At 30.8% G+C, this 22,575-nt stretch overlaps 2 protein-coding genes and 1 long non-coding RNA gene across 3 annotated transcripts; 1 reads left to right on the forward strand and 2 right to left on the reverse strand.

The window, feature by feature from the left end:
• Positions 1–410: 410 nt before the first annotated feature.
• LOC147801155 (uncharacterized) lies at positions 411–4,841 on the forward strand. The gene is made up of 3 exons (XR_015430413.1): positions 411–558; positions 2,572–2,713; positions 4,730–4,841. It is a non-coding gene; the product is annotated as an uncharacterized LOC147801155 (long non-coding RNA).
• An 11,049-nt stretch (positions 4,842–15,890) lies between these two features.
• Positions 15,891–16,652, reverse strand: LOC139426272 (uncharacterized). The gene has a single exon (XM_087155115.1). The coding sequence runs from the start codon at positions 16,650–16,652 to the stop codon at positions 15,891–15,893; it is 762 nt and encodes a 253-aa protein (XP_087011241.1).
• A 3,873-nt stretch (positions 16,653–20,525) lies between these two features.
• On the reverse strand, positions 20,526–21,957 carry LOC147801156 (uncharacterized protein F54H12.2-like). The gene is made up of 3 exons (XM_087155116.1): positions 21,618–21,957; positions 20,773–21,404; positions 20,526–20,621 (listed from the first exon to the last, which is right to left on the reverse strand). The coding sequence occupies exons 1-3, from the start codon at positions 21,955–21,957 to the stop codon at positions 20,526–20,528; spliced, it is 1,068 nt and encodes a 355-aa protein (XP_087011242.1).
• Between the last annotated feature and the right edge of the window lie 618 nt (positions 21,958–22,575).

Below are 22,575 nucleotides of genomic sequence, written 5' to 3' on the forward strand. Positions count from 1 at the left end.
ATTGTTTTTTCAAAAAAAAAGCCAGGGCGGTGCAAGTGCACCCCCTTGCACGCCGCTGCCGGCGCCCTTGTATATGAAGTCATTTTATTTATACCTAAGCTTATTTTGAGGTTGTTTTAAATTAACTTCAAATCATCCAGACTGATAAGATGATTTTTAAGGTATACGAGGTTGTTTCTCTTACACTTGTAACAAAAGAGGTATTTATGAGGTATAAAAAAATCAACCTTATTTCAACTAACAAGAGTGAGGTAATTACGAGGTATAAAAAAATCAACCTTATTTCAACTAACGAGAGTGAGGTAATTACGAGGTATAAAAAATATACATTTTTTCTACTAACGATATTGAGGTATTTATGAGGTATAAAAAAATATACCTTATTTCAACTAAAGAGAGTGAGGTATTTATTGAGGTGTTGAAGTTATTTTATTTATACCTAAGCTTGTTTTAAGGTTGCTTAAAGTACACTTCATATTAACTAACTCACTTCCCAGAGTTCCATGCGAGTCGGCAAATGGCGTGTGTGTTGACAATCGAAAGTCTATTCGAAATTCGGTAAGTGTGCTTGACATTTATTAATTTAGTTTTATCACTTTTAATCAAATATGCTTCAATTTTGAAACTTAAATTTTATTATTTTTGTTTTAACGACGCGTCCTGATCTTAAATAATTTAAGTTGGAGGATATTCTTAGAGGCTATCGTTGTAGGCTTAGCAATAAGAGAGAATAACCGAAATATTTCTCGTCACTGTTTTGGGTAACATTACTGGTGAATCGTTACAGCAGGTTATGCACAGTATATTTTATTGTTTGTAGTTCAGTCAAAGAGAACTATTCTTTTTATTTTGCTTAAATGCATATGTTTTAACGTAGCAGTCAGTATGCACGCTGATTAATTGAGAAAAATGTTCACAATTTCTCTTATAAATAAATCATTGAAAATTGAAAGATTTTTAAAATAGCAATTTTGCTTTGAAATTCTACGTATGCTTATCGTTTGGATATTTGTTGCAAAGGTTATATTATTGTTTATATATATACAAAGTTTATATATATACAATATATATATATATATATATATATATATATATATATATATATATATATATATATATATATATATATATATATATATATATATATATATATATATATATATATATATATATATATATATATATATATATATATATATATATATATATATATATATATATATATATATATGGGTCATTCTCACAAAAACAGTCATTTTCATGTCCCCAGTATATTTTATGTTTGTTTTACAGCTTACGAAGAAAAAAAATTCAGGGAAAGTGTCCTTCAGAATGCAAGCTAACAAAAGAATAAAAATAAAATTATCAATTATTATTTTTTATTTATTTTAGGTAAATAAAATATGCCAATATGTCATTCCCTCACTTGTCCCCACTGCTGATTTAAAAAAAGAAAAAAATTGTTTCTGAAATACAAATTTTTTTTTTACAAATTCGTGTTTTTTATTTCAGAATACTAAAATATAGAATTCAGAACAATCAATTTTAAATTGAATTTCTGATAAAAATATTAACACAGCACTATTTTAAACTTTGTCCCCAGTGCTTCGCGTCATTCCCTCACAACAATGTTCTTATCACCTGCAATCTTCTTAGAATAAAAATATTTTAATAAAAACTTCAGAAGTTAACAACTGGCATCATAGAACAAAATTGCAGTATGTTTCCATCTTCAACTTAAAGAAGCTTTGCTGTGGAATACATTTGAATGAATCAAACCAGGTAAAATTTTTTACATTTGTCATTCCCTCATGTCATTTTTTAGAGTAAAATAAAATACAACTTCATCGAGAAAGTGGATAATTATATGTTGCTTTCTTGTATGAATATAATTGTATGTGATTGACTTCAGAAATTCATTAGGCCTAATTGTTATTTTTAAATTTTATTGAATTCGTCATTCCCTCACTTGTGTATAAAGTGAGGGAATGACGCTGAAGTGAGGGAATGATTCAAGATGAGTATATTATTAAATTTTTTTTTGTTTAATCGTGCCAGCCAATTTTATTTCCCAAACCTGTAAAAACTATTAAATATATAAGACTAAATTATAATAAATATTAGATATACTTAGTATGTTATCAATTTCAAACTTTAGGTAGATGTAACTTAGATAAAAACATGTATTAAAATAAAATATCATTCCCTCACTTTTTAAATAGTGAAAATAATTAATTTACTTATTAATTAATTTGAAAAATAAATTAAAAAATTAATTTATTAAATTAATTTATTTATTTATTAAATTAATTAATTAATTATTAATTATTATAAATTAATTAATTATAAATTAATTATTATAAATTAATTAATTATAAATTAATTATTTAAAAAATTAATTAATTTAAATATTAAGTATAATTTATAGGATATATACTTTCTTTATAATGCCATTACATACTTCTATTAATATAAAAAGTTTCAGAGCTTTTTATTCACTTTACTTTTTTGGGATTTTATGAACTGAAAAATGACAGTTTTCGTGAGAATGACCCATATATATATTTACAGAGCTTATCCACAGTTCCCTGATATTACTGAGATGGCCTAGGCTGTAAATAGCACATGCGTGGCGGCGCAGAAGAAGAGACAAGCAAGCTACTGCTCAGCCTTCCCCTAGGATATAGTTCTGAATTTATACCAAAAAGAAAAAGTAATCTCTCCTAATAAACTACAGAATTTATGTAATTGTTGATAACAATAGTTTGCTAGATATTTGATAATTGAAAACTAGTAACTGTACTAGCTCACTTCTTCATGTTTGATCACAAAACTGCTATTTTCACTACATGTTATTTTCTCGCATTTTACCCACGTTAATTATTTACTAAGCAGATTGTTATTACTTATTAGAATATTGGGCAGAATGAAATTAAATACGATTTCAAGTTTATATGACAATTTGTTTCAAGGTTATGAGCTTTTTCATGCAGCTGTTTATGGTTCACTACTTCAAAAATGTGTGAATTTCGGAAGTCTTAAATATTTTAGAAATAAGTCAGTATAGTATGCAATTTTAATCCTGAATTGAATAAAATCAATTGCAAATAAAAACATTTATTGTTGAAAGTAATATGCATTATTTTGAGTTTCATCCTATGGGATGTGTATTTATATTTAAACAAGTGTTTGTAACAACTACTTATTAGTTTTATTCTGCTCGGTATTATAAGTTATATAGGAGATATTATACTCAATTTATTTTAAAAGTATTATTTCAAATCATTCTCTCTTAGACATTTTCCTCACATAAAATTACTCACAACTTTAAAATAAATGCTCCTTATCAGCTTGTAATTTGTTCTATTCGATTGAGTGTAAAAAAAGAATAAAAATTGGTACATAGCTTTAAAATTTTAATGTATTAAACGTTTGTAGATTCTTGATTACATTGATTAAAAATTATTAAAATAACTATTTTTTTGGAAACTCTGATGTGATTGACAATAACATAAGTCCTTTTCAGAATCAGCGTCAAAAATTTAAAAAAAAGCTGCTAGTTTCATGAAGTCTGACAAAAAGTTGAAAAATATAGACTAGGTTTATTGAGTTTAAAGATTTTTAAAAAAGAAAGGAAAGGAAATCTAATTATTAAACTTACAAGTACCATAATGTTACAGATGTATAGAAAAATAAAAAGTGTTAAAACTGCATAATAAGATTGGAACTATACAGGGTGTTTATAAAGTCCCGGACCCATTTTGATGTTTAATAACTCATAAAATAATAAAGATAGATTAAAATTAATAACATTAATGGTTAGATAGACTCAAAAAGTTTCATGACCCTTGTCAATGAGCTTCCACGTGTGCCCCCTTCGTCGCACGGAGAATATCAAGTCGATAGTCAATTTCACGAGAGGTAGCTTTCTTTTTTACAGAAAAGACAATCTCATCAGTCGTATACTTAGACATGTTGGAAAACTTCGTATTTCCACAACTAGAAGAGCTTCAGCCACATGTCTTTTTGCAACAAGATGGTGCACTACCTCATTGGGGTATCATCGTTCGTAGTTCTTTGAATGACCATTTTACAGGAAGATGGATTGGGCGAGGAGGTCCAATTCCTTGGCCACCCAGATTACCTGATATAACGCCGCTGGACTTTTTTCTTTGGGGATTTATAAAGGACAATGTTTACAGGAGGATCGTGTCGAACATTGATGGCCTAAAAGCCAGAATTACAACCGCAATAGCCTCTGTGGATGCCGACATGCTTGCCGCTACCTGGCGTGAAATTGACTATCGACTTGATATTCTCCGTGCGACGAAGGGGGCACACGTGGAAGTTCATTGACAAGGTTCATGAAAGTTTTTGAGTCTATCTAACCATTTATGTTATTAATTTTAATCCACCTTTATTATTTTATGAGTTATTAAACATCAAAATGGGTCCGAGACTTTATAAACACCCTGTATATTTGAATTTCTGTAAATGTTGTTAGTGGTAATACCGTCTTCAGTGTATTTTATTTTGTGGCTGTGATACATGTCATTTTTTTTAGCTATGAGGATTGAATAGAAATGGCAGAAGATATTTATCTGAAAAGGAAAATTAATTTCACCCAGTTAATTTAAATGATAAAAAAAATACTTTCTAATATTTTAAGACCTGCCACTATTATTGTAAATATGACTTTCTTACTAATTTATTTTTTTTTTCCTTTTAGGTTCCAATAATTACAAGTTTCAACATGTAGACGGAAACAGTATTTAAAATAATTTTGTTGGTTTGTAAAAAAAGTGAAATTTTAGTTTTAAATAAAAGTACTTTGAATTTCAGCTGACTAATTATTTAAATTTGTAGTTTGATCGCTTTAAAAATTCAAGCACCTTAGACAACTATCTTCTAAAAATACGAGTATGAGTTCCCATAAATAATTTTTACTAACTGTAGAATTTGGATAAGTGTTATTTTAAGATGATTTAAATCAATCTATTAAAATTATAGAAGAATTATGCATTTGAAATTTTCTTTTATAACTTAACAAAAGAAGCAATTACTGCCGAAGGTTTAATATTAAAAATTTCAGGTTGATAAATGATCTCTACTAGTGAAAAAAATGTAATGTACATTATTCTTCATATAATATATATAATATCTTTATATACATATTATATTTTTTATATAGTGAGTCTAAAAATTGATAAACTAGGTGGTCCGTATAACACCTCACCTTCGTAAGTGCTAAAAAAAACATCTTTGGTTGATAAATTAATACTTCTAAAAATACAAAAATATATACTTGAGGTTACGAAATAATAACTTAAGGTAGAACATGGAACACATGACGCTAATTAAAAATAACCTTTCCAATTGTTGAAAATACACTTCAGGTTGATTTATAACAACCAGAAGTGTAAAATGGCCCACCTTAGGTTGAAAAATATATACCTCTACAAGCATAAAATTATATACCTGAGGTTGAAGAATAATTACCTGAGGTAGAACAAAATACATTTGAGGTTGATTTATAACAACCAGAAGTGTAAAACGACACACCACAGGTTGATAAATATATACCTCTACAAGCATAAAATTATATACCTGAGGTTGAAAAACAATTGCCTGATGTCGAACAAAATACACCTGAGGTAGATTTATAATAAGCTGAAGTGTAAAATGACACACCATAGGTTGAAAAATATCTACCTCTACAAGCATAAAATTAGATACCTGAGGTTGAGAAATAATTACCTGAAGTCGAACAAAATACACCTGAGGTTGATTTATAATAACCTGAAGTGTAAAATGACACACCTTAGGTTGTTGAATAAATACTTCCACAAGTGTAAAAAAATATACTTCAGGCTGAAACATATATACCTCTGCAGGTATATTTAAGGTATATTTGAGGTTGATTTTGAGGTATTCATTTGCACCCTTTTCAACCTTTACGACGTATTTAAACAACAACCTCCTTTATACCTTTAAAATATACCTCGTTTATACCTCATTTATACCTCGATTTTTTCATAAGGGTTTGTATTCAGAAGCAACGTTTGTAAAAATGCAGGGTTTATTAAATACAATTTTAAACATATCATCAGCTTTTTCATTTCCAAGGATACTAATATGACTAGGGATCCAAACCATATCATTGATATGAGCGGAGTCGGACTTGCCATTGACCTGAATAAGCGATCGCCCTGCTCCTGAGCCAAAGTGGTGGGCCATCTCAGACCCCATGCCCTGTTGAACAAAAAAAAGCAAAAAATCATTTTAAAAACATAAATACAGTTTTAAAACATTTTTGTCTCATTTATTTTAACTTTGGCATAAGGAATAAAATATTTATTTAGAATTTCATTTAATTAATAAGTCCGAAGTGTATCACAATTTAAATAAGTATTGGGAACTCCAACTTCAGACTGATGCATGTGCATAAAATTCTGAGTTTACAAACTTTTGAATGTACAAACCGGGGCCACACCTACAGAATTTTGGGATTAATGGACCCTTTACTAATCTAAGCCGCCCCTAAAAATAATACTTAATCTTCAAATAATACTTAATCTTCAATACTTAATAGGCAAAATAATACTTAATCTTCGCATTGATGAATTATGAAACAAAAAAAAACAAGCGTGCAATTGTGGCATAATATGCATAAAATAAAGAGTATACAAACTTTTGTTTGTACAAACCGGGTCCCAAGCTGCAAATATTTTAAACCAAGAGGCTCATAAATCTCCCCCTTCTTTAAAAATGGAAGAAAGACAAAAACAGAAAAATACTTTTACCCAAAATGATAATTGCACTTCGCAATGATGAATTATGTGTGAAATTATCAGTTAATTGGCTTTTGTTGGTCTTCTTGACCAACCAAGCCAAGATGTTTCCCTAAAAATGAGAGAAGGAAAAACACTTTTATCCAAAATTGATCCTTCAACTTAGTAATAAAGGAAATTTGAAACAAAAGCATGCTTAATAATGCGGCATGATGATGTGCATTAAATTCTGAGTAAACAAGCTTTTGTTGGTTTTACAAGCCAGGGCCCTACTTGCAAAATGCTTGTAACCTGGGGGATCTTGAAGATCAGTCCTCCACAGTGTTTCTCGGAATTCAGGACTCCCTAGGAAATTGCTTAACTGATCAAATTAAAATTCAAAACTCTTATGTCTAACTTGAATGTAAAAGGAACGATGTTATACAACTATTTTCTACATGAATTTTCTCACGCATATTATCCAGGGGGGACGAGGGGCAGTTATTTTGAAGACAAATTGTAAGAAGTATGTTGGGGCCCTTATGAAAATTTAAGATATATTTAAGGTTGATTTGAGGTATTTTTGAGGTATTAAGGTTGTTTTGAGGTATATTTGAGGTATATTTAAGGTTGCAGAGAAAACAGCAATAAAAATTATACCTCGTAAAGGTTGTAATTAAGGTGTACGAGGTTGATTTATATATACTTCAGCTTGTTTTGAGGTTGTTTAAAATTCACTTCAAATCAACCAGACTGATAAGGAGATTTTTAAGGTATACCAGGTTTATTTTCTTACACTTGTAACAAAAGAGGTATTTTTGAGCTATAAAAATTTTTACCTTATTTCAACTAACGATAAAAAGGTATTTATTGAGGTATATGAAGTCATTTTATTTATACCTAAGCTTATTTTGAGGTTGTTTTAAATTCACTTCAAATCATCCAGACTGATAAGATGATTTTTAAGGTATACGAGGTTGTTTCTCTTACACTTGTAACAAAAGAGGCATTTATGAGGTATAAAAAAATCAACCTTATTTCAACTAACGAGAGTGAGGTAATTACGAGGTATAAAAAATATACCTTTTTTCTACTAACGATATTGAGGTATTTATGAGGTATAAAAAAATATACCTTATTTCAACTAAAGAGAGTGAGGTATTTATTGAGGTGTTGAAGTCATTTTATTTATACCTAAGCTTGTTTTAAGGTTGCTTAAAGTACACTTCATATTAACTAACTCACTTCCCAGAGTTCCATGCGAGCCGGCAAATGGCGTGTGTGTTGACAATCGAAAGTCTATTCGAAATTCGGTAAGTGTGCTTGACATTTATTAATTTAGTTTTATCACTTTTAATCAAATATGCTTCAATTTTGAAACTTAAATTTTATTATTTTTGTTTTAACGACGCGTCCTGATCTTAAATAATTTAAGCTTATCCACAGTTCCGTGATATTACTGAGATGGCCTAGGCAAGGGATGGCGAACCAATGGCACGCGTGCCATTTATGGCACCCGACACAATATTTTGGGCACGCCACCGATCACATTTGTTATTACACAAATGTTATTACACTATAAAACATATGCAACAATTAAATTAAAATTCATAAGAAACACAAAAAATAATAAACAATTATTAATAAAAAAATTAACAATTAATGCTAAAAAAGCAATTAATAACCATAAAAAACAAGCTTACAATGAGTAACTAGCAAAAAAAAAATTAACTGTTCTGCTTAAACTAACATCTTACAACCTAAATATAAGTTATTTGTCATCTAATTTGCAACAACAAAAGTCACACTGATGTTACTTTAAGTTGAATTACGCGTATAACTGAGACACAGCAAAATGTTTTTTTTCAATGTAAATAAAGAGTTTTGAGTTGATAGTATTTAGTATTATTATTTTCCCAATAATCACGAAGTCAAAATTATTTGACGGCACGTCTATGACCTAATTAAACATTTTTTTAGGAAAAATGGCACGTTGGTGTATAAAGGTTTTATTCTAATAAGTAATAACAATCTGCTTAGTAAATAATTAACGTGGGTAAAATGCGAGAAAATAACATGTAGTGAAAATAGCAGTTTTGTGATCAAACATGAAGAAGTGAGCTGATACAGTTTATTAGGAGAGATTTCTTTTTCTTTTAGGTATAAATTCAGAACTATATCCTAGGGGAAGGCTGAGCAGTAGCTTGCTTGTCTTTTCTTCTGCGCCGCCGCGCATGTGCTATTTACAGCCTAGGCCATCTCAGTAATATCAGGGAACTGTGGATATATATATATATATATATATATATATATATATATATATATATATATATATATATATATATATATATATATATATATATATATATATATATATATATATATATATATAAACAATAATATAAACTTTGCAACAAATATCCAAACGATAAGCATACAGCTATAGTAGAATTTCAAAGCAAAATTGCTATTTTAAAAATTTTTCAATTTTCAATGATTTATTTATAAGAGAAATTGTTAACATTTTTCTCAATTAATCAGCGTGCATACTGCTACGTTAAAACATATACATTTAAGCAAAATAAAAAGGATAGTTCTATTTGACTGAACTACAAACAATAAAATATACTGTGCATAACCTGCAGTAACGATTCACCAGTAATGTTACCAAAAACAGTGACGAGAAATATTTCGGTTATTCTCTCTTATTGCTAAGCCTACAAAGATAGCCTCTAAGAATATCCTCCAACTTAAATTATTTAAGATCAGGACGCGTCGTTAAAACAAAAATAATAAAATTTAAGTTTCAAAATTGAAGCATATTTGATTAAAAGTGATAAAACTAAATTAATAAACGTCAAGCACACTTACCGAATTTCGAATAGACTTTCGATTGTCAACACACGTGCCATTTGCCGGCTCGCATGGAACTCTGGGAAGTGAGTTAGTTAATATGAAGTGTACTTTAAGCAACCTTAAAACAAGCTTAGGTATAAATAAAATGACTTCAACACCTCAATAAATACCTCACTCTCTTTAGTTGAAATAAGGTATATTTTTTAAACCTCATAAATACCTCAATATCGTTAGTAGAAAAAAGGTATATTTTTTATTCCTCGTATTTACCTCACTCTCGTTAGTTGAAATAAGGTTGATTTTTTTATATCTCATAAATACCTCTTTTGTTACAAGTGTAAGAGAAACAACCTCGTATACCTTAAAAATCATCTTATCAGTCTGGATGATTTGAAGTGAATTTAAAACAACCTCTAAATAAGCTTAGGTATAAATAAAATGACTTCATATACCTCAATAAATACCTTTTTATCGTTAGTTGAAATAAGGTAAAAATTTTTATACCTCAAAAATACCTCTTTTGTTACAAGTGTAAGAAAATAAACCTGGTATACCTTAAAAATCTCCTTATCAGTCTGGCTGATTTGAAGTGAATTTTAACCAACCTCAAAACAAGCTGAAGCATATATAAACGAATCTCGTACACCTTAATTACAACTTTTACGAGGTATAATTTTTATTGCTGTTTTCTCTGCAACCTTAAATATACCTCAAATATACCTCAAAACAACCTTAATACCTCAAAAATACCTCAAATCAACCTTAAATATACCTTAAATTTTCATAAGGGTGAGCTTTGCTGGATTGTTCATAATCACTCAAACATAAAGCTTTGCTGGAGTGGCTTTTGTCATGATCACTCAAAGTTTGTTGGAGTGGCTTTTGTCATGATCACTCAAAGGTTTGTTGGAGTGGTTTTTGTCACTCGAAGGTTTACTGGAGTTGTCACTCGAGCTTGGAACTTTTCTAAATTCCGGAAATTCCTCGAACTTTCCCTTGGACGATCATCTTTGGAACTCTCGAAGCGTTTGAATGGAATGTCTCCAGCCAATTTGCATTTCAATTGGCTCCGATAGTATTGGGCTGAAATCATGGGAATTCCAGGAAGTTTGACTCTGGTTAATTTATAACAACCAGAAGTGTAAAACGACGCACCACAGGTTGAAAAATATATATCTCTACAAGCATAAAATTATATACCCGAGGTTGAAAAATAATTACCTGAGTTAGAAAAAAATGCATCTGAGGTTGATTTATAATAACCCTAAGTGTAAAATGTCACACCATAGGATGAAAAATATATACCTCTACAAGCATAAATTTAGATACCTGAGGTAGAAAAAGAATTACCTGAAGTCGAACAAAATACACCTGAGGTTGATTTATAATAACCTGAAGTGTAAAATGACACACCTTAGGTTGTTGAATAAATACTTCCACAAGTGTAAAAAAATATACTTCAGGCTGATATGTAATAGCCTAAGGTTGAAATGAAACACTTTAAAGTAGTAAATATCTACCTCTCCACAGATGTAAAATTAAACATCTCAGGTTGAAACATATATACCTCTGGAGGTCAGTGGCGTATCTAGGGTATGGCAAGTATGGCGAATGTCATGGGCGCATTATTTCGAAAAGGCGCAAAATCAATCAACATCGACGATTATTTTTTTATTAAAAATTTCAAAAATTTTTTTTTTCAAGTTATGGGAGAATTAAAAAAAAAAGCATACAACATTTAACCTTTCCTCGTGGGCTCGAAAAGAAGACATCGAGATCTTTTGAGGAACTCTTTTTTGTAACTGGGGGAATGAAGTATGAAAAGGGGACCGCTAATAATAAAAACCAAGTAGGTGACGAGCGTTGAACAATTTTAGTCTCCCACTCCCACTGTTTTAATTTTATTCATAACTTCGTTTGAAAACTCATAGACCACCTCAGTTAGGTATAATAGGAGGGCCAAGGTTTCCAGCTCTTTTGCATGACTCGAAAAGCGCGAGAAATCTCCTTCTGTTGTTATATTATATTTAACATTAAAAAAAATGTGGGAAATAAGAAGAAAAAAAAATATTCCACATACTAACTCTTTTTGAAAGACTTGACGTCTGTGTGATAACAATTCATACACGTTTCTGCATTCATTCACTACACACTTTTTCTTTCATTATACTTTCAAGTAAAGCAACGGAGGATTCGCAATAAATAAAAAATTTTAATGTTCATGAATACATTCACGATAAATACTAAAATAAATCAGTAATAAAAAGTAGCTTTTTCTTTTCTACTATTATATTTACGACGATTTCGGCAAAAGCCAAATTTTAATTATAATATCGTAATTTAAAGAATAATGCAGAGTTTTTAATAATTATAACTCTTACTCTCTTTACTAACTTTTTGATACACTCCAATAAAAATATTTTTAATATCAGAGAATTTCCTAAGCAATTAACATTTAATGTCCATCAAAATCCTTTGACAAAAAGACTTTTAACCCAGGGGTCTGTCCAGATATTTTGTGAAAGATCCGTTTTTCGTGAAATTGTGAAAAAATTACTCACATTCTTTCAACCAGGGTACGCTTTTATGAATTTGTGGAAATAGGATCCGTTATTGCAAAAAAAAAAAACTTTTTCAAGGAGTTTTTAAATTGTAAAGACATGCAAGATTATGCTCATCACTGTAAAATTATAATTAAAAAAATTAAATTAAAAAAAAACAACAACAATTGCTGCTTCTAAATTAGAGATGCAACATGCAAATATTTCGTATTTAGCCTATACTGCTGAACGCAGAATATTAATTTCGGACGAATAATGGAAGAATCGTCTGCCGAAGACAAAACTTAATTCGTTTACATCCATCTTTCTTGTTTTCTGCCCTGGAAAGGGTTTATTCTATTAATTAAATAATAATGAAGATAAACAAATTGGTGAAGGGTCCGATTAAAAGAAAAATCATTTTGTGAAGGGTCCGTTTTTAAGTTTAAATATTTTGTGAAGGGTCCGTTTTTATGAAAAGATATTTTGTGAAGGGTCCGTTAACGAACCCAAATTTCTTCTAAACAGACCCATGTAACATCATAGTTAATTTTATAACCGTCGCTGAAGAGCCGACCCAATTCCGCAGCCTTGTAATTTTGAACCCAATCCAGAAGACAAGGGAACTCCTGTATCGAGTAATGGGAGAAATTTGCCTTCTTGGAGGGCTTTTTGGTGGAGCTAACGCGCATTTGCGTTACATGGAGAGGAAGACCACGAGAACTTCCCGTGGTAGGCCTAACGGCAAGGGGACTCTAACCCATGATCCGTCTACAATTGATGATATTTCACATCAGCACTGTGGTTGGTGCAAGCCGGATGCGGAATTCGTATCAACTGGGATTCGAACCCGGTTTCCCTCATTGGAAGGCGAACGCTCTATCCCCTGAGCCATCGCGACTCCCATATTTAAATTAAAAGGAATTTAATTTTTCCCCCCTCTAAAATGTAGCTTTTCTTTGCTTCACGATATGTCAAAGCTGTACTATAAAAAATTTAAGCTATCGCTGATTAAATGAAAAGACAAAATGTAAGCTCATTATTCATTATATGTAGTAAAATTACAGGGAATTTAATTTTTTTCTTTTTTTAGCGTATTATGAATTTCATTTTTTCTACTAAAAACGAAGAAAAAAGCACAAACTTAATATAAAATTTATTGAGTAAAACGAAAAGAAAAATATTTTTTCCATGTATAAACGATGATAAAATAAACAGTTTAATAATGTTCATTCAAAAGGGTTATTCACGTGTAAGAGTTATAAATATTTAAGTTCCGAATCTTATAAACAAACAAGACATTATTTATAAGACTTTATTGAAACTGTAACTCAGAGTCAAACTATAATATTGCACAAATGAAAAAAAAACACTAAAGTAGCCACAAAAAATCATGGTTATATATAAAAATAAAGTAATTAACTAAATAACATAATTTAGATTACAAAAGTATAGATTATGTAATAGCATTAAGAATGTATATTGTAGAATTATGTTCAATGTGTATTGTAGTACTATGTATGATGTTATAGCTCTTGAGTAGCAAATATATTGATATAAATATAAGTCACTGCCTTTTTCCTCAGCAATACATAGCGTATTTATTTAAAATCGCGTCCTTTTTTATAATAAGAACAGAAAACAAATCCTAAAAATAATATTTATTGATTTCGTTTATTCAAACTAGTTTACTTAGACATTCATTTAAATTTAAAATAATTTACTTGGAAAAAATGCTTTTCTACTTAGGTTATTTGATATTATTTATGTATTTGAAAATGCTATCTGTAAAATTAAATTATAGTAATATAAGCTGAATCTTTAAATTTAAAACATTTATCTATATGAAAAAAATTAGTAGTACAACAGACTAAAAAAATGAGAGGCGAACGAAAGAAACTTTGGAAGTTCTAAAGTTGGTGAGAAATGTAAAGAAATTTTTCTCCCAGCAACTGAATTAGATTTTCCTTTTACATGTTTAATATCTGAAAATTGAGAAATATAATCAAGATATCTGAATTGGCGAGGGGAACATTTTTCAGGTTTTTGTTTAAACGCATAAATTAGAGGTTTTTGGTCAGTAAAAATAGTAAAACTTCTACCTTCAAGCATGTGACGAAATTTTTTTTATTGACGCGTATATTGCCAATAATTCGCGATCGTATGTTGACCAATTTTGCTGACTTTTATTTAATTTTGTTGAGAAAAATGCAATTGGTACCCACTCATTATTTTGATATTGCATTAAAGAACTGCCGATTGCAAAATCCGACGCGTCAGTCCACAGACTTAAATTAGCACCAGGTTTAGGATATTTTAACAGAGTTGCATCGGCTATTGCTTGTTTTGCATCAGAAAAAGATTTGTTTGAAGTATCGGTCCAAATTAACGGTAAATCAGATTTTTTTGATGATTTGTTAGATTTCTTAATATTTCGTTGTCCTTCTAAAAATTTGGTTAGAGGTGATAAAATATGAGCTGCATTAGGAATAAAGCGTCGATAAAAATTAAATAATCCTAGAAATCTACGTAATTGAGTAATCGTATTTGGTTTTGGAAAATTTAGAATTGCATTAACGCTATCACTTAAAGGTTCAATGCCTTTTTCGGAAATTTTGAAACCTAAAAATTGTAAACTATTCTGACCAAATAAGCATTTAGAGGGATTTATTGTTAAACCAAAATACTGCAGTCTATCAAAAAGTGATTTTAAATATTTTATATGCTCTTCGGGAGATTCGGAAGCTATTAATATATCATCTATGAAAGCGTAAACGCCTTCCAAGCCTCTAGTTACTTCGTCAATAAAGCGTTGGAAAGTACTGGCTGCATTGCAAAGACCGAATTGCATACGAGTACTTTCGAATAATCCGAAAGGAGTTATTATTGCAGTTTTATGTACATCTTCATGGGCTATAGGTATTTGATGGAAAGCTCGAATTAAATCAATGCGAGAAAATATTTTAGTTCCATGTAGTTCACTAGTAAAATCCATAATATTAGGAATTGGATATTTATCTTTAACAGTTTGAGCGTTTAAAGCTCGATAATCACCTACTGGACGCCAGTCCAAACTATTTTTCTTGGGAACTAAATGTAAAGGTGATGAAAAATTACTTTTGGAAGGGCGCATGTGGCCTAAATCTAACATATGTTGAAATTCCATTTTTGCTATTTTTAGCCTATCGGGTGCTAGACGCCGAGGTTCAGCAAAACCTGGTGAACCGAAAGTTTCTATATGATGTACAACATTATGCTTGACAATTTGGTCTGTTCGTTATTTCAGGATATTCGTTTAGCAATTTTTCATAATAATTTTCACCAAGAACAGTTTTAATTGAAATAATGTCAGAAGTTTTAAAAATACAATGAGAATTTAAATTAGTACTAATATCATTTAAGCAACGTTTTCTAATATTAGGTTTAAGATTAAAATAGTATAAAAAATCTGCACCTATAATATGATTAGTTATATCACAAATATAAAATGGAAAATTAAACTTTCGTCTAAGACCGAAGTCTAAAGTTAACAATTTCTTACCGTATACTTTTATGATGGTATTGTTCGCAGCTTTAAATGTTTGTATCGGAGAAAGAGTTTTTTCTTTTTTATTTGCTGGAATAATTGAGCAGTCACTTCCGGTATCCACTAGAAATTGCTTGTTGGATTGTCTATCTCTAACAAAAAGGCGACAATTTGTTGGAGGCAAGATGTTAGTCGCATTCACTCTTGCCTTTCTTGGTTTTTCTGGTAGATGCAGGGTTTGACACACTTTCTAACTTCCGATTTAAATTTCCGATGATAGAAGCACATTTTGGAGTTTCGATGTGGAGATGAGGATTGGCTTTGACGATTACGAAACTGTGCATAGTGTCGGTTGCGAGACCTGCTGCGTGTCCGCAATGCAGCTACTTCTTTTCGTAGTGCTTTAACTTCTTCTAAAAGTTCAAAGGTGCATTGTTGGTTTGAAGAAACTTCGCTAACTTCACTTGAAGTTGACACTTCCATTACTTTATCAGCGATTTCTGCTGCTCTTGTTGAATTTAGTAAAGGGATTGCGGCCAATATCGACTGAACATGCTGCGGTAGCTGATTTAGAAATAGTTCCAAAAGTAGCGAATCTGAGATTTCGTGGGATTCAGCTCTTCTCTGCATAGTGCGCAAGAGTTCACTAGGCTTTCTATCTCCTAGTTGCTCTCCGGAAAGTAAACGTCGAATTTCCCGGGACTTTGTTTCCCCGCAGCGTGCAATAATTTCTTCTTTCAGCTTTTTGAAAGGATCTTCTGCGTCAGGAGTTATAATGACGTCCCTTACAACTGCGGCTACTTCAGGAGGAAGATGGGCGAGGCAGCAGTTAAACTTTGTTTTGCTCTCTGAAATCGGCTTCGGTGTCGCAAGCTGGAAAGTTGCTTCGACCATATGGAACCACAGGTGTGGATCAGAAATATTGAAGATGGGAATTTTTACTGCAGATGATTCCGCCATAGTTGCAGTTTCCTATTAATCCAAGAACCAAAAACAGGAAAGATCAAAAATAAAAGTTACTCGTATCGTCAGACATCCGGGTCACCATTGAAGTAAGCGAAGATAGCTCCTTCGAGATACTAATATTTTATTAAACATATTTACATTTATATACAAGTTGGTTTGATTTACAAGAAGCATCATCACAGCAGGTGATGAGAGAAATACTGACAGGCTGTCATGTGCGTGCTGGTATTTATACAATTCTAAGAATATGACGTCAGTAGTAAGAGCAGGCATCGGTGCGGCGGAAGTGATGGGCAGTCAAGGGGTGCTTATTTCTGCCCCAACCGGAAGTTGCTCATTTCTGCCCACCCATAAACCGGAAGTTGCTTATTTCTGCCCACCTACAAACCGGAAGTTGCTTATTTCTGCCCGCTTGCTTATTTCTGCCCGCCTGAAAATCGAAACTTCGTCTGCAGCGTCATGGGGAGCTTATTTCTTTTTTTTCTTAAGCCTAATATATTTTTAGTTTCGGTTTCTGTTTTTAATTTAGTTTCGTTTTTTTAAATATTATTTAATTTATTAGTTTTTTGAGGGTGGCATCACTTATTATTTTAATATTAGTTTTTAAGGATGGCAACATTTAGAAACTTTGTTATTTGGGGGAGAAATTGTGTATTATGAAGTTATGACGTCATCTTTTATTACATAACACATAAATGATATCATGCTTTTGATCTAGTGGCGCCATCTATGTAGGAATAAAATGACTTTAAATCTATTTTAATATTTAAATCTGTTTTAATATTATTTATTAAATATAATTAAGGCTGAGGATCGAACTCACACCATCAAAAAGCCTTCGTGGGTCAGTAGTTGGATATCATAACCACTGACCCACGAATGCTTGGTTAGATATGTGTTAATAAGTTAAACCTTTGTATTTTGAACACGTGTATAAATAAAAACTGTTTGATATCGATATCTTAATACAGTTTAATCGATATATTTTTCACTTAACCTTTGACAGTTATTAAATATTTATTTCTGCACCTCTTAATGTTATTATAACTTTCTCTGGATGGCAACGGTACTGACCATACACGTGTTAATTATAACATAATAAATACATGATATCATATTTAACTCTAGTGGCGCCATCTGTGTGGGAATGTTAGAGATAAAATAACTTTAAATCTATTTTATTACTTAATTTAAATATAATTAATGCTGAGGATTGAACTCCTCATGTGGTGATAAGAGATAACGATAAATAGAGGTGGCGAGAGTAAAGTTTTTCATTCATCATGGATCTTTTGAAGTTCAAACATCCCTTTACAGCTGTCCTCGCAGGTCCAACAGGTAGTGGTAAAAGTTATTTCATAAAAAATGTGATTGAAAACCAAATGATACATCCTTTTCCAAAACATGTGGTATGGTGTTATGGCGTTTATCAAAAATTATATGATGAGATGCCTAATGTTGTTTTTCAAGAAGGACTTCCCTCCGATTTGAATCAATATTCAGATGCATTAATTGTGATTGATGATCTCATGAGTGAATTGGGAAATGATCCTCAATTGACGAAATTATTTACAAAATTTTCCCATCATAAATCTCTTAGCATTATTTTTGTGGTTCAAAACATTTTTCATAAAGGAAAGGAAATGAGAGAAATATCCTTAAATGCTCATTATCTTGTATTATTTAAGAATCGAAGAGATCAATCGCAAATTTCACATTTAGGACGTCAATTGTACCCTCGTAAAGTTAATTTTTTTCAAGAATGTTATGCTGATGCTACATCAAAACTTTATGATTATTTACTCATTGATTTAAAGTGTGATACGGAAGAATCTTTACGCATGCGTACTGGTATGTTTCCTGGAGATACTTATTATGTGTACCAACCTCGATAATTTCATTTCAACTGTGAATTTCAAGGAAATTAGATGACAACTTTAACCATTGTTTTTGAAGGTTTTCAACTTTTATCAACACCTATAAATAGGACAGACACTCGAAATTCAAATCATTTGAAAGTAAGATGTCCGTATGTAATGAGCGAACATTAGAGCTCATGAAATTGATCTCTAAAACTAAACATTGCAAGTCTCTTTTAAAAAAGTGTTCAAAAAGTGAAATAAAAACTTTGTGTGAGTGTGTATTGAATGTATTGTGTGGTAATATACCACTCACGAAATCTCAGAAAAATAAACTAGCTCCTCATAAAGAAAGTTTAAGAAAACTTTCTAAGAAGAAATTGCCATTGTATAAGAAGAAAAAAATTCTTGTACAGAAAGGAGAAGGATTTTTATCATTTTTATTACCTGCAGCTATTTCTGTGATTACTTCTTTAATTCATGGAGTATAGTAAGAAATTTGTGTTGGTTCCGGAGGATAGAGTACAAGTAGCGGAACACTTATCACAATTGGATCAACAAATGAAGAATATTCTACAGAAAAAGGACTTAGCAGATGACGAGAAAGCAACTCTGTATTTACAAATATTGCAGAAGTATACGCACTTTTCAATTTCGAGACCGAAAAAACCAGAACCTCAAACCGATCATGAGGAAATTACGAACATAGACAATCCTCTAGTAGAGTCTGCAGAAGAGATCTCTTCAAATATCAAAAAAGAAACTGAAGACTTGGAGGGAAAAATTCTAACTGCTGTTCCAGTTCGATTTCAAGAAAAAGCTAAAGATATGTATCAATTCTTAAAAAATAATGAATCTCTCCTTTGGAACGCTAAAGGTGAAATTATTCATGAAGATAAAACTGTTCCTGGAAGTAATATAGTAAATCTTATCAATGACTTTTTGCGAAATAGAAAAACAGCTCCAGTGGGGAGAAATGTATTTTTAAAAACATTAAATGATATTCAATTACCATCACATTTAGATGTAAATAAAAAATTGTATAGTAAAAATAAAATTGTTAAGAAACCTATGATGTATGCCCGCAGAAGTGCTTGGGTGAAACTTTGAATAAAATTTTATTTATTTTATTAAAATGTATTTTGTCTTTATTGATCATTTTTTTTCACAGGTGAAAAAGTTTATATTATCAAGGAAAAATTTCACCCTTTATTAATTAATACAAAAAGTTTTAGAAAGAGGGATAGAATTTTCTGAAAAACTGGAAATTTCCTTTTTGCAAAAACATAAATATTTTCTTAAAAGATAGAAATTTTTTTATAAAAATAAAAATATTTTCTGAAATATTAGAAAGTTTTGTTAAAAAGTTTGAAATATTTTTACGAAACTAGCAAATTTTTAACAAAAAGTAAAAATATTTTCTTAAAATAAAAAATTTTTGTGTAAAAACATAATGTTTTCTTAAAAGATAGAAAAATTTTGTTAAAACGTTTGAAATATTTTTACAAAAACAAAAAAATATTATCTTAAAAGAGAAAATTTTTTGCAAAAAACAAATATTTTCATAAAAGATAGAAAGTTTTCCTCAATAATAAAAATATTTTCTGAAAATTTTGTTAAAAAGAATTAAAAATGTTACACTATTGCCTACATAACAATATTTAAATGTAAAATTTTATAATAATGACATGAGAGACACTAGATTTAGTTTCATTCCTTTTTTATTTTCTAAACACAAATCTTACACCATATTTTTTCTTTACAAATTGATACATCTGAAAATCATTTACATATAATTGATTTGAAATATGATACATAGAATAGCCTTGACAGCGTTTGAGTAAAAAGTAAATACAATATTGTCCACATACATTGGATGTAGGTGATTGAAACACTTTGGAATTCCATAGTACGTCCGTGTAGGAAGCGGTATTCACGTTGTAAAATCCGGGAGGTTTCCCATATGAGTCATAAAACTCTAACTGTCTTTGATCATTCACAAATAACGCTAGCCAGTGAGTTCCAGGTTGTGATGAGTCATCTGAATTCGTGATAGCACATGTGTTTTCTCGGAGACTCGGAAGCGTATCTCTTGAATATACGCCTTGAAAGTAAGGTGTTGTTATCTTATCTTGCGATAAAATGTAGAATAGTTGCAATCCATCCATTCTTCAATTTCCGAAGTCGAATAAAATATTTCTTGACTTGTTAATTTCAATCAAATTTTCAAATTCGGCAAAAACGATAACGCATACTGTTTTTTCCAGTGATTTGGCAAATTTCAGTTCTAATCTCAAATTGCTATGCTTAATCAGATTTAAATGTTCTCCTGAACATAGATCTGGGGAGAGATTAAATCCAAATAATGTATTTCCGTTCCTGTAGTCTTCTCTGGAAATAAATATTCCTCTATCTTGACCCATTCGTTCCGCTCCATCAAATAAAGTTTGATAGGCACGAATGTATTGATTTTGTGAAAAGTTGAGTTCCAATGGATTATGGGGGACAGGTTGTCCATCTACATACACTCCAATAAAATTTAAATCAAAATGATTAAAATCAAAAGGAGATTTTGTCAATGTTCCATGAAAAGCTTCATTATCTACACAACCAATAATAACCTTTTTAGGCATTTGACCCGAAAATATATTATCTTGAATAAAAGACATGCTCCCTTTAGGAATTGAATACACTTTGCATAGGACTCGATTAATGGGGCATTTTGCACTTGTTTTCTCGAGTGCTTTAGCATGACCAAGAAGCACTCCAGGGTTCACACGAACTTTTCGAATGAATAAAGAGACATGATCTAATACTACTTTAAATCCTTCAGATCCTTGTAGACAAAATTCTGGTTTGCTTCTTATTAGTTTTATTTTCAAATCCACTAAATTGAGTAAAAGACGTTCTTGATGAAATAAATCTGAATGAATGCAGCCAATCATGTCCACTGTTGCGCTTTCTTTGAAAAAAGCAGTTCTTTTATTTAAACCATCCCCAGAATCTTTATAAAATAACTCAGCAGTTAATTGAGATGTTTTGCTATCATATCCATGGTTTAGGAGAGTTTCAATATAGGCCCTATAGGGATAGGTATTACTTGAATTGGAAACTGTACGATCGTTTAAAGACACATCTACTTGAGAAAATAATGAATGTAGAAATAAATTCACAGGTCCTATAACATCATCTTTAGTGATAACTGTATTGTTCGTTTTTACTATTTTCGCTTTCACATACAATTGTGTTTGACTGAGATCTATGTAATCTTCTACACTTCCAGAGACATGAAACTCTACGGGAGCATTATCAAAAACGTTAGAAAGAGGATGAAATTGTATCCATTGACCATCTTGAATAACTGTTTGAGTTCCAGGTAAAGTAAAAAGTTCCAATTCCGATTTTACGCACTCAGGAGAATCTTTCAACAAAAATGCCATTTTATGGATCAAAAATATCACGTCCACTCACTTTGCGTGCTTTAGATGAAATGAATCGTTTTTGCTTCTTACGCTTCCTTTTATAGTTTCCTTTCCCGACCATAGACTGCACTTTATCAATAGCTTTTCGTGCTAGATTTTTTCCACTTTCTTTAGTTCTTGTTTTGACGGCTTCCTCAAAGTTTTCTCCAGATAATACATCAGATGCTACTCGAGTTCCTGTTTTTAAAACTTCTTTTCCAATAGTTTTACCACCTCTTACTAAAAAGGGTAGTGCTGCTCTAAATAATCGACGAAATATACCACCAAGTCCATAGCCCTTTTGGAAATTAACACCTTTATAATAGGGCAAACCCGAGCCAATTTGACTCGCATAATGATCTTCGAATTTTTCAGCACAACAAACGTACGGTACACTCATCTTGACGTCTTCTCTTCAAATGAATGATTCAAAAAACGCATCGTACTATTTATAGTATTTGTCTCATGCGGAAATGTAAAACTATAATCACTTTACCACTTTCAAAAGGTACGAAATCACCTGAATTCAATCTGAGCTCCACATGGATAGTTTGAAAGGAGTGTCTCGTTAAAGGTAAGTATTGAGGTCTATCATAA

This window comes from Parasteatoda tepidariorum, chromosome 11, assembly GCF_982258835.1.
Source record: "Parasteatoda tepidariorum strain Cologne lab strain chromosome 11, Ptep-v5.0, whole genome shotgun sequence".
NCBI classification, from domain to species: Eukaryota; Metazoa; Arthropoda; class Arachnida; order Araneae; family Theridiidae; genus Parasteatoda; species Parasteatoda tepidariorum.

Bases quoted from the DNA above. Each gene is read 5' to 3' on its own strand.
- LOC147801156 (XM_087155116.1), bottom strand. From the start codon at position 21,957: ATGGCATTTTTGTTGAAAGATTCTCCTGAGTGCGTAAAATCGGAATTG. The intron at 21,405-21,617 runs GTAATACCTATC...TACTCAATTTAG, and splicing joins TCGTACAGTTTCCAATTCAA to TGGATTTGAAAATAAAACTA. The intron at 20,622-20,772 runs GTATGCGTTATC...CTTACTTTCAAG, and splicing joins CCAAATCACTGGAAAAAACA to GCGTATATTCAAGAGATACG.
- LOC139426272 (XM_087155115.1), bottom strand. From the start codon at position 16,652: ATGGCGGAATCATCTGCAGTAAAAATTCCCATCTTCAATATTTCTGAT.